The sequence below is a fragment of the Neopsephotus bourkii genome, unplaced genomic scaffold, assembly GCF_033783945.1.
Source record: "Neopsephotus bourkii isolate Nb327-2 ecotype Australia unplaced genomic scaffold, CSIRO-AGI_Nbou_v1 NB_1508, whole genome shotgun sequence".
NCBI lineage: Eukaryota > Metazoa > Chordata > Aves > Psittaciformes > Psittacidae > Neopsephotus > Neopsephotus bourkii.
In genome coordinates, this window is record NW_026901984.1 from 3,811,844 (window position 1) to 3,824,726 (window position 12,883).

General features: G+C 34.3%; 1 protein-coding gene across 3 annotated transcripts in view; it reads left to right on the plus strand.

The window, feature by feature from the left end:
- ZPBP (zona pellucida binding protein) overlaps positions 1 to 12,713 on the plus strand; it is a 28,006-nt gene extending 15,293 nt beyond the window's left edge. For 2 of the 3 annotated variants that reach the window (XM_061369645.1, XM_061369644.1), the window contains 5 exons: positions 3,430 to 3,573; positions 5,366 to 5,584; positions 5,899 to 5,972; positions 6,539 to 6,716; positions 12,549 to 12,713. In XM_061369645.1, coding sequence (XP_061225629.1) covers positions 3,430 to 3,573; positions 5,366 to 5,584; positions 5,899 to 5,972; positions 6,539 to 6,716; positions 12,549 to 12,640 — 707 coding nt within the window. In that variant the 3' untranslated portion in view covers positions 12,641 to 12,713. The remainder of the gene's footprint in view (positions 1 to 3,429; positions 3,574 to 5,365; positions 5,585 to 5,898; positions 5,973 to 6,538; positions 6,717 to 12,548) is intronic. The other variant, XM_061369646.1, reaches the window with a different exon arrangement.
- Positions 12,714 to 12,883: the final 170 nt, after the last annotated feature.

Below are 12,883 nucleotides of genomic sequence, written 5' to 3' on the forward strand. Positions count from 1 at the left end.
CAGGACTGAAAAAAGTGTGTACTATAGTTTTGTAGGACAAAGCACCTGACAAATTAAATACCTGCACCCAACTTCTCAGCTGCAAGCTGAACCCCAGATATTCTAAAACCTGCTACTGGTATATCAACCAGGTTTTCTACAGACAGGCAAGTAAAGAGAATGAGAAGAAATACGAAGCTTCTTTTAATAGGTGTGTATATCTGTATACTCATGCTATCGTTATAACTGATATAGGACTTATACATGTTTCCTGAGAGACAGTCAGAGTCCTGTATGGTCTACAAAACAGAGTGTGTTTCATTCCTAAAAAGCTTTTGAGGTGAACTCAAGTTTATTATATAGGGTATTAGCTTTTTTCCTGTATGTCTATAATTAATCACTGAATTTACCCATTTGGACATTCTCGGATATTGCATATTTAAATCTGAACATGCACATTCTTTTTTAATCTGAAGATTAGAATTTAGGATCTGGATTGATAGCTGTTTCTGAGTGTCTGAAAATCTGTTTCTGAAAAGCCCATTGGCCTGATTTTGCTGTCATTTACTTCTTAATATATAATTTCAAAATACAGAAGTTGCTCTACTGTAAAACTGGTCTGATTGGTGGACAATGGGGAGTAACTTTTTTTTTTTTTTTTTTTGCACTGAAAGCACTGGAAGGAGTATCAGTCTGTTGGGTTGAAGTTTAGTAAACAGAAACTAGAATGTAGGAGCGCTTGGTTTCAAATACAACTCTACAAGTGCATGGACACTTGCGGGATTGTCTTCATAACGTAATTCTCACAGGAATAGCTCTATTTTGCATCCTTCTAATTCCTGAAGATCCTGGGAAATGGTTTAGCTTCCTTTCTTACCATAAATTAAAAATAACTTATTTTCTATTTTAAGTTTTTCTGGTTTTCACTGACTCCAGGGAACATCTCTATTGATCACATTGCTTTTTTGTCCATCATGAATGTAAAATGCCTCCTGTGTAATACAGGCATATTAAATCATATAATGTAATTTACATCACAAAATGTGAGGTGAAATCCTAGTCACCTGTCTTATTGAACCTGCTGTAAAGGAATAACATGGAAAAAAGATATTAGATTTAACAAAAAGGTAAATAGCTTAATTGCTTTCAAAATTTTGTTTTATGGCTAACTGTCTGTTTTGTGACCCAAGCTCATCTGACAGGTAGTATTCATCCAGATAATCCCACGGAGGAAGGCATTTTAAATGTGGTTTCTTTTATAACACTAGGGGGAAGACCCCAAACCAGCAACATAACAGGCTCTTGATTTAACTATCCAAAAGGACATTCTTTACACACAGATATACCATTAAAGTAATTAATAGTTATGATGTAAAGATTGTGATATTTCCTGGTAAATAAAGTGTTCATTGTTCAAGGTAGGATAAATTTCTGTAATAAAGATCTGTGACTCAGTCCATCAGAGGAACACTCTATTTTGCAGAAATTATTTGTGATCAGAACTTTTTACTGGATTTCCAAGCTTTGTCTTTTGCAGATTTCTTGTCATCTTTGCAGTTCAGTAATGCATTTTCTAAATATAGCAAAGCTGTCTGTGATACATCTTAAAAGTGTTCCAGCAATCCAGTCAACTAACAGTGGTGGTGTTTCTGGCCTATGCCAAAGATGAGAACTATAGCTCTTAAATCTATGCTTTTTTTTTTTTTTTTTTGACAGTATTAATCTGATAGCTATTCTAGTGTACAGTGGCAAATGACATCCTAGTTTATAGACATAGCATGCTGAGTAGGTCATCACCAGATTAAAAACCTCTTCATCATCCAAAAAAACGGAAGACAGTGTGCCATTAATTTGCGAGCCCAGGTTGATACCGAATCCCAAACCTTTTTTGTCAAAGAATTTACTCTTTCAGTCTTTTTATAGTACTGCTTTTTGGTTTTTTTTCTTTTTTACCAGTATTTGATATTTTTTTTAAACAGAGTGATATATATGAAAAGGTAATTAAAAGCTTAAATGGTTTATTGAGGACCAAAGTTGTCCTACATCATTTTGCCAAGTATGTTAAAAGATGATACACTTCAATAAGGCTATTTTTTTTCCAGCATCTTTTTTAAAATCACACAGCAGGAAAGTCACTGTGCATCTACAGTAACATGTTAGTTTGAATAGAAGTGTAGCTTTGAAGTTAATTGCTTGATTGTACACACCATGTTTTGTTTGGATCATGGTGTTGTCTTTGAATGCACAAAGTAGATCCGTTTTGTGTGAAGCTAATTGTAAAGGTTTTATTTGAAAAATAATGTGTGTTCAGTCTTTAAAACCAGCTTAGGACTCGTCTGAAGTAAATGCCATAAGATATATGTGGTATAAATCTCATGTCCATGATTTTTTCAGTTTGGAAATACACTGCTCTTGCACCACATGCATTGACTAAGCTTCCATTGTCTACATAAAAATTCTGAATTATTTAGGATGTTAAAAAGATTGGGGAGGCATCTGAAAAATTGAAACAAAAATTTATTCTCAGTATTTTATTAAAGTGAGTATTTTATCTTGAAGCCTATTAGAATCAGCTCTAATGTAGTGGCTCCCAAGGTTTCCTTTGACAGCAAGATGGGCTGCATATTACTATTTGACAAAGTCATTATCTATGTTGCTGCTGCCTGAGGACTTTTCAAATCAGGAAAGGACTCATCAACTGTCATCATTTAACCCACATGCAGGTGACATGGCTCGTTATCAGTGTCTAAATCTGACCTTAAGCAGTGCTTTAGAAACTTAAAGAGCCATGCTCATTATTTGCACTGTGAAGTAGGATCCTGCTTCACCTCTGCCTTGAACTAAGGCATTGTGTTAAGGCTTTGGCCACTGTAACAGTGCTTATCTTTCCATACAGAAGGATTATTTTACAATCTTAAGCATACATGATTCTCATTTTGGCATATACATGCAATTCTTTTTGGAAGGTCTGTTATATACTACTTGCTTAACTTGAACTTCCTGACTATCTGTGAAGTTTACTGCATGTTAAACACTAACAGGAGCTAATTCATCAGGCAGTTCCTGAAGACTGAAAGGTTAGTAATCGGTTTGACTATATACAGAGGTATAAGAGATTATTTGCCCACTTTGTGCTTTTTTTCTTTGAGCTTTTTGCCCTTGGAAGTAATTATTTGAGAAAGCAGGAGATGTCTAAGATCAAACAGAAACAGGTTTCAAGGACAGCTTTGCTAACCCAGTACTTAAAAACACAGGAGCAATAAGACGTGTTTGAGTAATGCTGAACTGAGTGACACCCAGTCAGCTTCAATTCCTGAGTCCTGTGCCTTCAGCTGAATCCATAATATTAGTATTTTGTGCACAGTTTAACATTAAATAGCCATTTTGAGCCTTGCTTTCTACATTTTTTCATGATGATAACTAAATTTATTTCATTATTGTATTTATTAGAAAACAGCAGTGTGAAAATATCACCATCAGGAACTTTAATACTGAGACACTTCAATCAGAGTGGAGTTTACACTTGTTCCATTGTTTATAAACTAACAGCAATGCAACTTGTTGAACACCTCAGAATAAAATACCTTATTTATGGTAAGTTATGAATCCATGTGTGTCATTGCTTTGATAAAGTTTAATTTTAAAAAAATATGTGTTCCTAATTTTAAATAAGTAGATTTATTTAGAATTTAATTTTCAGACATTCTGTTTCTCTGGGAAATTGTTTTTAATATTAGTTTCTACCAGGCAGTTCATTTAATGTCATTTACAGAGCCTTAAATTAAGTTCAGTGGGTGACTGAGAAACTGATGAATACAGTTCTTTTTTAAAAAAGAAACAGAAAATGTAATGAAATGTAACAAATTGTACAGGCAGTAATCCTTAATAACATTAAAATAGTATCATTTTAAACTGAATTATTCTTTATGAGCTTGATTTTTGCACAGCCGTATTTTTTTTTCACACATGTTAATGCCTTAATTATTACCTGCTTGTGCTTTGTAAGTATGTATCATTTAATAATGTAGTATTTGTAGCTTATTCTTTCCTGTTCTGATTACATTTCCTTCTGTCAGGGGCTAAAAAGTCTTTGATAAAGTGAAAGATTGTAAAGGCAGTGTCAGTTATTCATTATGAGCTCTCCTTTAAAGGATATTTTATTCTTGTGGAGATGTGGGCAAGAGCTTCTCTTGCCTTCAGCAAGAACTATGTCTGATCTTGAATTTAAAAGGCGAATCAGTGCTCATTTAGAAACACGGTAGAGCACAATAACCTAAATTAACCTTTGATGTAAATTAATTTTACTTTGGCACAATAACCTTCATACAGAATAGCCCGGACTTTTAGCAGCTAGCTTGCTTGACAGAACTGCAAAGGAAGACGTTTCTTTGAAACTGTTTTAATGGAAAAGGTTACAGTTTTCAGTAATGCAGAATTATGTCCTTATTGAATAAGGATCAAATCTGAGTATTAGTATACCAAATTCAAGTTTTATGCATATATATATGTAAAGGAATATGCAGCAGCAAGGGAAAGGAAATTGGGGGAGTCAAAAGCAAGGTGGAGGATCTAATAAACTGTCTTAGTTGGGTACCATATTTTGGATTTTCTGCTCCTTCTTTTAGCTGGCTTGGTTTCTATTCCTTTGTTCTTTCTTCCCTGCCACCCTCATTTCTGTGATTATACCCACACCATGACCCCTGTTCTTCATTCTTTTACTCTTATATTCTGTTTAACATTGTGCTCTGTTGATTTTCAGCTTTGGGCAAGTAGAGTAGTTATCATGAAATAACTAGAAACATGCATTTTATGGTACATTGGCTTAGTTGTAAAGATGTCCAGGTGTGCATTTAGGTTTGCAGTAAAGGTGAAATAATTTGTGCTCACAGGGAAGGAATTCCTGTTCATTGTACTAGTTCATCTTCTGTTGATCTGTGGGGAAGAGAACTGAGGTTTTAAACCCTTTAAAATAATTTGTGATAATTGACTAAAAATAATTGACATATCGGTATAACTGGCCATAATGTGTAAGATTAAATACTGTGCTACATACTAAAGGGTATTTTGTGTGTTTCTTAACATTACCATTCATAACCCTGATCCTTTTACTGTAATTTCTTCTTGTTTTAAAAATGAAAAAAAAAAATCAGTAATAAAGAGACTTACCCATGGGTATCAATAAGAATGTTGACTTATAAAAATCTCTTAAGTGTTTCCAGTTGGCCCAGCATATACTATTTTATCATTAAAAGTTCTCTGGGGGTGCAAAATAAGCTTTGTTTATAAATTAAGTATTGAAATTGTTTTTTTTCAAAACACACAAATTACTTTTTTTTCTTTTTACTTCATAAATGTTCATTATCATCTTCCACATTTTTCCTTGCAGCTTATTCTGATCCTAAAAATTACTATGAGTTCACAGCCCAGTATCATACAGCCCCCTGCAACAGTTCTGAGAACGCTTATTTTGAGAAGGCATTGCTTCAGATACTAAGCAATCTTGTTGCTGAACTTTCTTGTGAGGTTACATTAATTAAGTCAGAATGCCATCATGTAAAAATGCAGAGAGGAGGTCTACAGAATGAAAACTACTTTACATTTTCAGGTAAAAATCTAACTTGTTTTTAAAGTAAATAATACAATTCCTTCTGATTAATTTGTAAATTCATCAGAATTTACAAATAAATGGCAGATCCCATAAAGGATTTAAGTATACCAAAACTGAGACACAGACATGTAGTGTCTATGAAGATAAGCTCTTATTTCTTTAAATCATTGAAAGTCAGACATCTAAAATGTTCTAAAAAGTCCTAAATACTTGCATAAGAACTAACTAGAATCTTAAATCAGTTAATTAAAGAAATAACTGTTGATTTCATTGACTTTGTTCTTTTATAAACAGATTATGTTTTATTACAGTTACTTCCTTAGACGGAGAAAACCACAGACTATGTCAGCAAAGAGATTGTGATGCATTTTATAGACTAAACAAGGTACAGTAGCTAACGTAATACAGGAACTACTGTATTAAGCTATTCTCACAATAAAGTGAGAATATCTAGCACTGTATTTGTGCAAAACTTTTTTGAATGAAGCGATTAGTGTTTCATGATATGGTATTAACAATCCCCTTATTTAACTTGGCTTCAAAAGGAGTTTGGCATTTTCTTTTTGTTGAACAGAAATTGCTAACAAAGGTGGAAATTACGTCTAATATGTAAGTGAACCTAAACTACAATACATGTATAGATGGGAAAGCTGCACTTCTCTTGATGTTGAGCTACAGATGTCTAATGTAAGCAGAATTGCCATAGATTAGATTTTAAAGTTCCATTTATATAAACCTGAACACTTCAAAGACTTTGCATTAGCTGATCAAGGTTTATCTAAATTAAACCCAACATATTCAAAAGTATCAGACTGCCCTGTTTCCATTTAGCTACAATCAAGAGATTTAGTGGTACGTCCTTTAAAACTCATACTCACTTTTTTTGTCTTTTCTTGTATTCTGACCTCTTCCATCAAACATTCTGATACAATATTGTTTGTTTCAATTTAGGCAAAACACATTATAGAGAGATTTTTTAAGGAACAAGTGGAAATTACCAGAAAAAGTTCTGAACCATTGCCTAAAATATACTACATTGATGGTACTCTGCAAATGGTATGGGTTGATCGCTGCTCTCCAGGGTATGGAATGAATGCTGAAATGCATCCAGAATGTCCTGGGTGTTGTGGTAAGTGACAAATTAATTTATTGTACAAAGTATTAAATACTGTTACTGTTTTTTGCTCTGATGGAACTCAGTACTTTGTTACTTGACTTTGTAAAAATGTTATGACATAATATAACAGGCTGTGATCCTGTCAAGTCTGTCAAGGTAACCTGTACTAGATTAGGTTAGTCCTTGGGTATAACTTTCTTAAGACCTTGTTGATTTAGATTTTAAGCTAGACCTGCAGTGTCTGTGGATTGATTTAAATTAAAATAAGTAAGATTAATTTCAGACCTCTAGATAGCAGTGGGGCTTTCTTGAATTAGCATAGAAATCTATGATCTGACATGGTATCTTTCAAGGTTTTTTAATTTATATTTTTAATTTTTTTTATGGTGAGATAAGGCAATTATGTTTGTTCTTAAAATTATAAAAGGGTACATAATAATGCATAATAATGCGATTCCTTTAACTAACTACATGCTACACTCCAGATATGTTTAGCGTAATAGTTTTCTTATCTGCTGTGCACCTCCACCTCCTACACTAGACAGAAACACTACATAGTCCTACACTAGTGTCAAGATCTCTGTTGAGCTTGAATCATAACAGACACTGCTTTGACAGATACAAGGGCAAGCTTTCACATCTGAGGTACCCAAGCATCTAAAACAGTTAGTCCTGAATCTTGGCTGATTACTACCTCCCATAGTTGAGGATGTAATTCCCTTAGCATGCTCAAACATTCACTGTTTTCCTTAGTTGACCTCTTCCTAGAATTAGTAATTTCTTTTCCCAGAATCCAAAACACCGTATCATAGGCAGCAAAATGGAAACAGTCCTCTGCTTATCATTCTACCTCAAGGCAAGATATGAGCTTCAGTTATTTCTAACAGATGTATCCTGCATAATCTTTAAAACCTCAGAAGACTACGTAGACTCACAAGGGAATAAAACTTAGTATGGCATATCCTCACCCTTGGAAGGCTTTTTTCTAAGATATTTATGTAATTTCACTTCAGTTCATACCTTGTTCTGTCTTCTTGTTCTGTCTCACTAAATCCAGAAACAATTCTGTTAACCTTATCTGTGAAGTAGCTATTGTATATCTTAGAAGACTCTGACCATTTTTTTTATTTTTCTGATACTTTGTTGAATTAAACCACCTCAACTTCTGTCTTTTTGACTGTGTTTGACTGACCTCAGTTCAGTCTGATTACTGTCCACACTAACTTCCCTACCTTTGTTTTTAGTCCCTCAAACATGATGCAGTAGTTCTAAGAAGACCGTGTTAACATGAGAGGATTAGTTGTGATTTGCTAAAATCGCTGGATCTGTTACTTAAATAGGAAATATTTTCCCCATATCTTTGTTAGTGGGGGAGGTTTTTCCAAAACATACAGTTACTCAGAAATATTTTGAAAAACATACTTCCACTGAATTACAGCAGAGTTCATTTTCTTGGGTTATGCAATAATTTCCCTTGTAGTTGCAGAAACCAGGCTCTGTAAATCAGATAAAACAATTTTAAGGCTCATTTTAGAACTGTTTGAGAGTTTTGGTCTCTTTTGCTACCCTTGTTCTGTAGTTAGAAGATCAAGCTTTCAGTCTAAATCAATTCATGGAAAGTTCATACTCGTTTGCCCTAATGGGGAGAATGACCTTTAGCTTAAGTAGTTTTTGTTTCCTGTTTTATAATCAAAACAAGCCAAGTACTTGCTTTTGTAAGAGCTTTCATGCAGTAATCCTCTATGTCACATGCCTTATTTTGAATTTTCAGTCTTTGACATCACCAGTGCTTTTCTTTTGGTCCTAAGAACTTCTCTCTCACATGATGTAACAGTTCCATGCTTCTCCTTCCCATGGACTGATTGTGCTTACAGTCTTCTTTAATCAAAAAAATATACAGACTTTCTAATTCATTTCTTTTTGCCTATTTAAATCTTGACCTTATTCACAGCTTCTCCCAGTTTTGTTGTCAGCATAGTTCATCGGGACTTGTAATTATCTTGTTAGTAGAAGTATTTAGTAAAATTTGTCTTAAGACATAAGTTATCTCCTTAGCAATGTCTTTTTTTTTTTTTTAAGCAATATTTGGTACTCTTTTTAAGTTTTCTTCTAATCATCGTCTTCTGTAGTTTATTACGTTGTATGTGCTGCCATATTAGCTGCTTTAAAATTAATTACACGTTGTCTTATAATGAAGATAAACATCAAACTGTATTACTTTGCACTTACCTGCATGTGTTTCAGTGTTTATTCCTGAAATCTTTACATAGTATAGAAGTCTCATCAGCTGTTGTGGTTTCTGCTATTCTTTTTTTCCTTTTCTGCAAAATTTATAATACATTTCTTTCCAGTCATAGGTTAGCACCAGTCATAGGGTATCATAGCAGATACATTGAAAACCCATTGAAAACTCGTTATCATCTATGTTACCCTTTTGAGGCTGGTTCTATTCTGGAACACAGTAACAGATGTTACTCAGACTTTCTCATTTGAAGTACATTAAACGTTGAACAGTGCTACTGCTTCTAGTCTTCAGGTCTTGATAAGCATATGACAGAATGAAAGAGGTTACAGGCTAAGCCCAAGAATATGGACAAGTAAGACAAGTATGCATATCCTCTGCAAGTTGCATAAGCAAACCTACTCTTACTTCTTATACAGCAAAATAGCTAGATATTCAGTTACACCTGTTCTCTCTCCTCTATAATTTTTAGAATAACTAGGTTTATGTAGTCTTGTAGTGGTTCTGGTTCCTCCATGCTGTTGTGCAGTGCTCTGTAAACATTGCATTGTTTATTCACACTACCATCACACAATTTGTGCGCTAAGCATAACCCTTTCACTTACTGCATGATGTACCGATCTGAACCTCCTGTATTAGAGCTTCATTCTTTTTCTTCCCTATGCTTCAATCTCATGTTCTTTTGTATCATAGTGTATCATCATTCATCTTTCCACCCTCTGCTTTTATATTAAAATGGCATTAAATATTGAGCTATTTCCTCACCTTCTACTCCCATTTTGTAGTCTAAATCTCTTTCTGAATTAGTCAATCAATCAAACATGTTAACCCGATTAGTCACTGGGTAATGTATTTATTTTTAGAGAATCTTTCTGGCAGAAGACACTGGTGGTAAAACATATCAAAATTTTGTTCATCAGGTACTACATAAGCCTCAGGCACAACTCCTTACTGTGTAAGTTTTTAGAGGCAATGACTTAAAGAGTCACTGCTGATTAATAATCATTACTGCTGATTAATAATTCCATTCTGCCCCTGTAAAGAAGTCCTGAATAAACAGAACTGATGAGTACAAACATCTTAGAAATTATTTTACATGGTTTTATCTTAATGCTAATGTTCGTCTGCTTTTAAAGCACTATTTTATGTTAAATAAAGCACATTATTCCAGGATAAGTTAATTAAATATTTCGGCAACAGCCACGAGGTATGATCAATCATTACCTTTTATTTAATGTAGGTAATTGAGTCACTTTCATGTCATCAAAACTTCTAAATACAATTTTTCTGCTTTATAAATCTATTTTTCTGGTTAAGGTTTTTTTTTGTTTGGTTGGTTTTTGTTTTTAATCAGATGCAGGTGTGAGATTAATACAGTACAAAATGATGTATTTTTTTAGGGCTTCTCTGGAGACATAATTTGATATCATACCCTGTACTAGCTTGATTAAATATTTTTTTGTCCTGTATTATTATTCTCCAGAGCTTGATTTATGTGGTATTTTTAGTACATTAGATACTGAATAGTCACTTCTAATTTGTTTTTTTTCAGTTGTTTCTCACAGCATGGTGATTATTTACTTACTGAAACACAGTAACTTGAAAGTTCAAAAGGAAATATATTATTCAAGAGAATATTGAAATAGTCCTAAAAATCAGGAGAGAGTGCAAAATACTAGCTTTTAGGATATAAGAACAAAATAAGATGACATGCATATCAGTTTGTGAGGTTTGTAGTGTCAAGTATGTAATATACACTGTGAAGATGGAATATTTTGCTAAGATGTTTATACTTTCAAAGTGAAAGTATATCAACAGGAGTTTTCCACCAGTGAAAAGGCTGAAACAAGTTTACCAGTTAAAGAAACCTTCTAGCAGCTGGCTAAATTAGCTAGGAGTCCCTACTTCAGATTCCTTTCTCTTTTTCATGCTTTCTGCCAGATAGCAAACAGATTACACTTCTGAGAAAGAAACTTTTTGTCCCATTGTAAGGGAAGTCTAACTTGCTTTATTTAAATAAACTGAAAACTCTGAAGGACCCCAAGAGTGTCTATATTCTTCAGTAAAAAGAGGATAATTACTCATCTGGTACCCAAGATGATTGATTTTCCAGACTAGTCCCTTCACTATAAGAAAGACACTGAGGTGCTGGAGCAGGTTCAGGGAAGGGCAACAAAGCTGGTGAAGGGTCTGGAGAATAAGTGTTATGAAGAATGGCTGAGGGAACTGGGGTTGTTTAGTCTGGAGAAGAAAAGGCTCAGGAGAACCTTACTGCTCTCTCTACAACTACCTGAAAGGAGGTTGTAGTGAGGTGGGGGTCAGTCTCTTTTCCCAGGTAACAAGCAACAGGACAAGAGGTAATGGCTTCACGCTGCACCAGGGGAGGCTGGATATTGGGAACACTTTATTCACAGAGAGGGTTATCAGGCATTGGAACAGACTGCCCAGGGAACTGGTGGAATCAGTGTCCCTGGAAGTGTTCAAAAACAGTGTAGATGAGGCCCTCAGTGACATGGTTTAGTGGTGGTCTTGGCAGTCCTGGGCTAATGATTGGACTTGATGATCTTAAAGGTCTTTTCCAACCTTGTTTATGATTCTATGAAAATGCCTTTAGTTACGTGCATTTGTAAAGCTCTCTCTTTCCCATAAAGCCACCTTGGTCTGCCTATAGTGATGTACAAAAAAGGCAAAGTTTTGATGTCATCTGCAGAAGACTCCTTCTCTTTTCCTTTCATAAGACCGCTAAAACCCTCTTTAGTTAATAGCAGTGGCAAAATTGCCAGGCCAAGCTAGTAACAGCCACTGGGGATCAAGTGAATCCTGCCAGCCTTAACAAATGAAGATAAACGAAACCAAATACTGAAAATACTGCTGAAGGTTTCTGCAATAGTGACTGAGAAGTCACTATTAACCCAGGCAAACCCCAATAACCAGGTAAGCATTGACTCTGCGAAAGCAAGGAAACTCTTAATTACCTTTGCACAGTGAATACTAATGCCATTAATTAAAAATTTATCCTAAAGAAAGGCTACTATTGCCAAAGAGAAGTATGATACAGGATAGTCATAACCAAATAGCTCAAATTTTGCTTTTTTCTACCAAAAGCATAATGGTGAGTTGTCTTTTGTGATGAAATCATTCTGCAGATGACTGTACACACGTCAATAAAAGGCATAATCCAACAGGAAAGAATGTTTCATCCAAAACACTTGTTCTCCATCATACACTGATTTCGGGTTCAATACTTTTTCACTACTACTTAATAATTATGGGAGCTTACACTTCGGTTTGTCTTGTGTTACTTTTATAAGCAGCTAAAGCACTTTACTTAAACACTGTTGAATATAGGCCATATTAAAATGTAATTGATGGACACATCCCCTGTAAGCAGATGGAGTGGAAAGTGATGAAGAGAAAAATATGGTGTAATAAACAGATGATGCATAAAATGTATACAATTTTTTCATCAAGTAGCAGAGTACTGGAAAAAAATCTGATTTTTTTTTTTTAATAGATGAAGATGCAATCTAAGCATTTCAAATGTAAATATTTTGTAGTTATCATTTAAATTCCACATTTTTCCTTGTTTTTCTTGTCCATAGTTGTATGCAGCCCAGGATCATACAATCCTAGTGATGGAAATCGCTGTCTTCAGTGTGACAGAAGTTTGATATATGGAGCAACAAAGTGCTAATGGCTGAGGGATTTACACTCTTACAGTACCTCTTATGTATTTTAACATGGTAGTGTTAATAAATATTTTTAAAGTACGTACAGTTTGTTTGGCTTACATCAATAAAATACACTTTTTTTTAAGAAATAATGATCCATCAGAATATTGGTGAAATGTTTTAGGTCATCTCACTTAGGGATACTTCATTTGTAAGGTCTTTAGAACATCTGCTAGGTTAATACCAATAGAAAAGTAAATCACAAA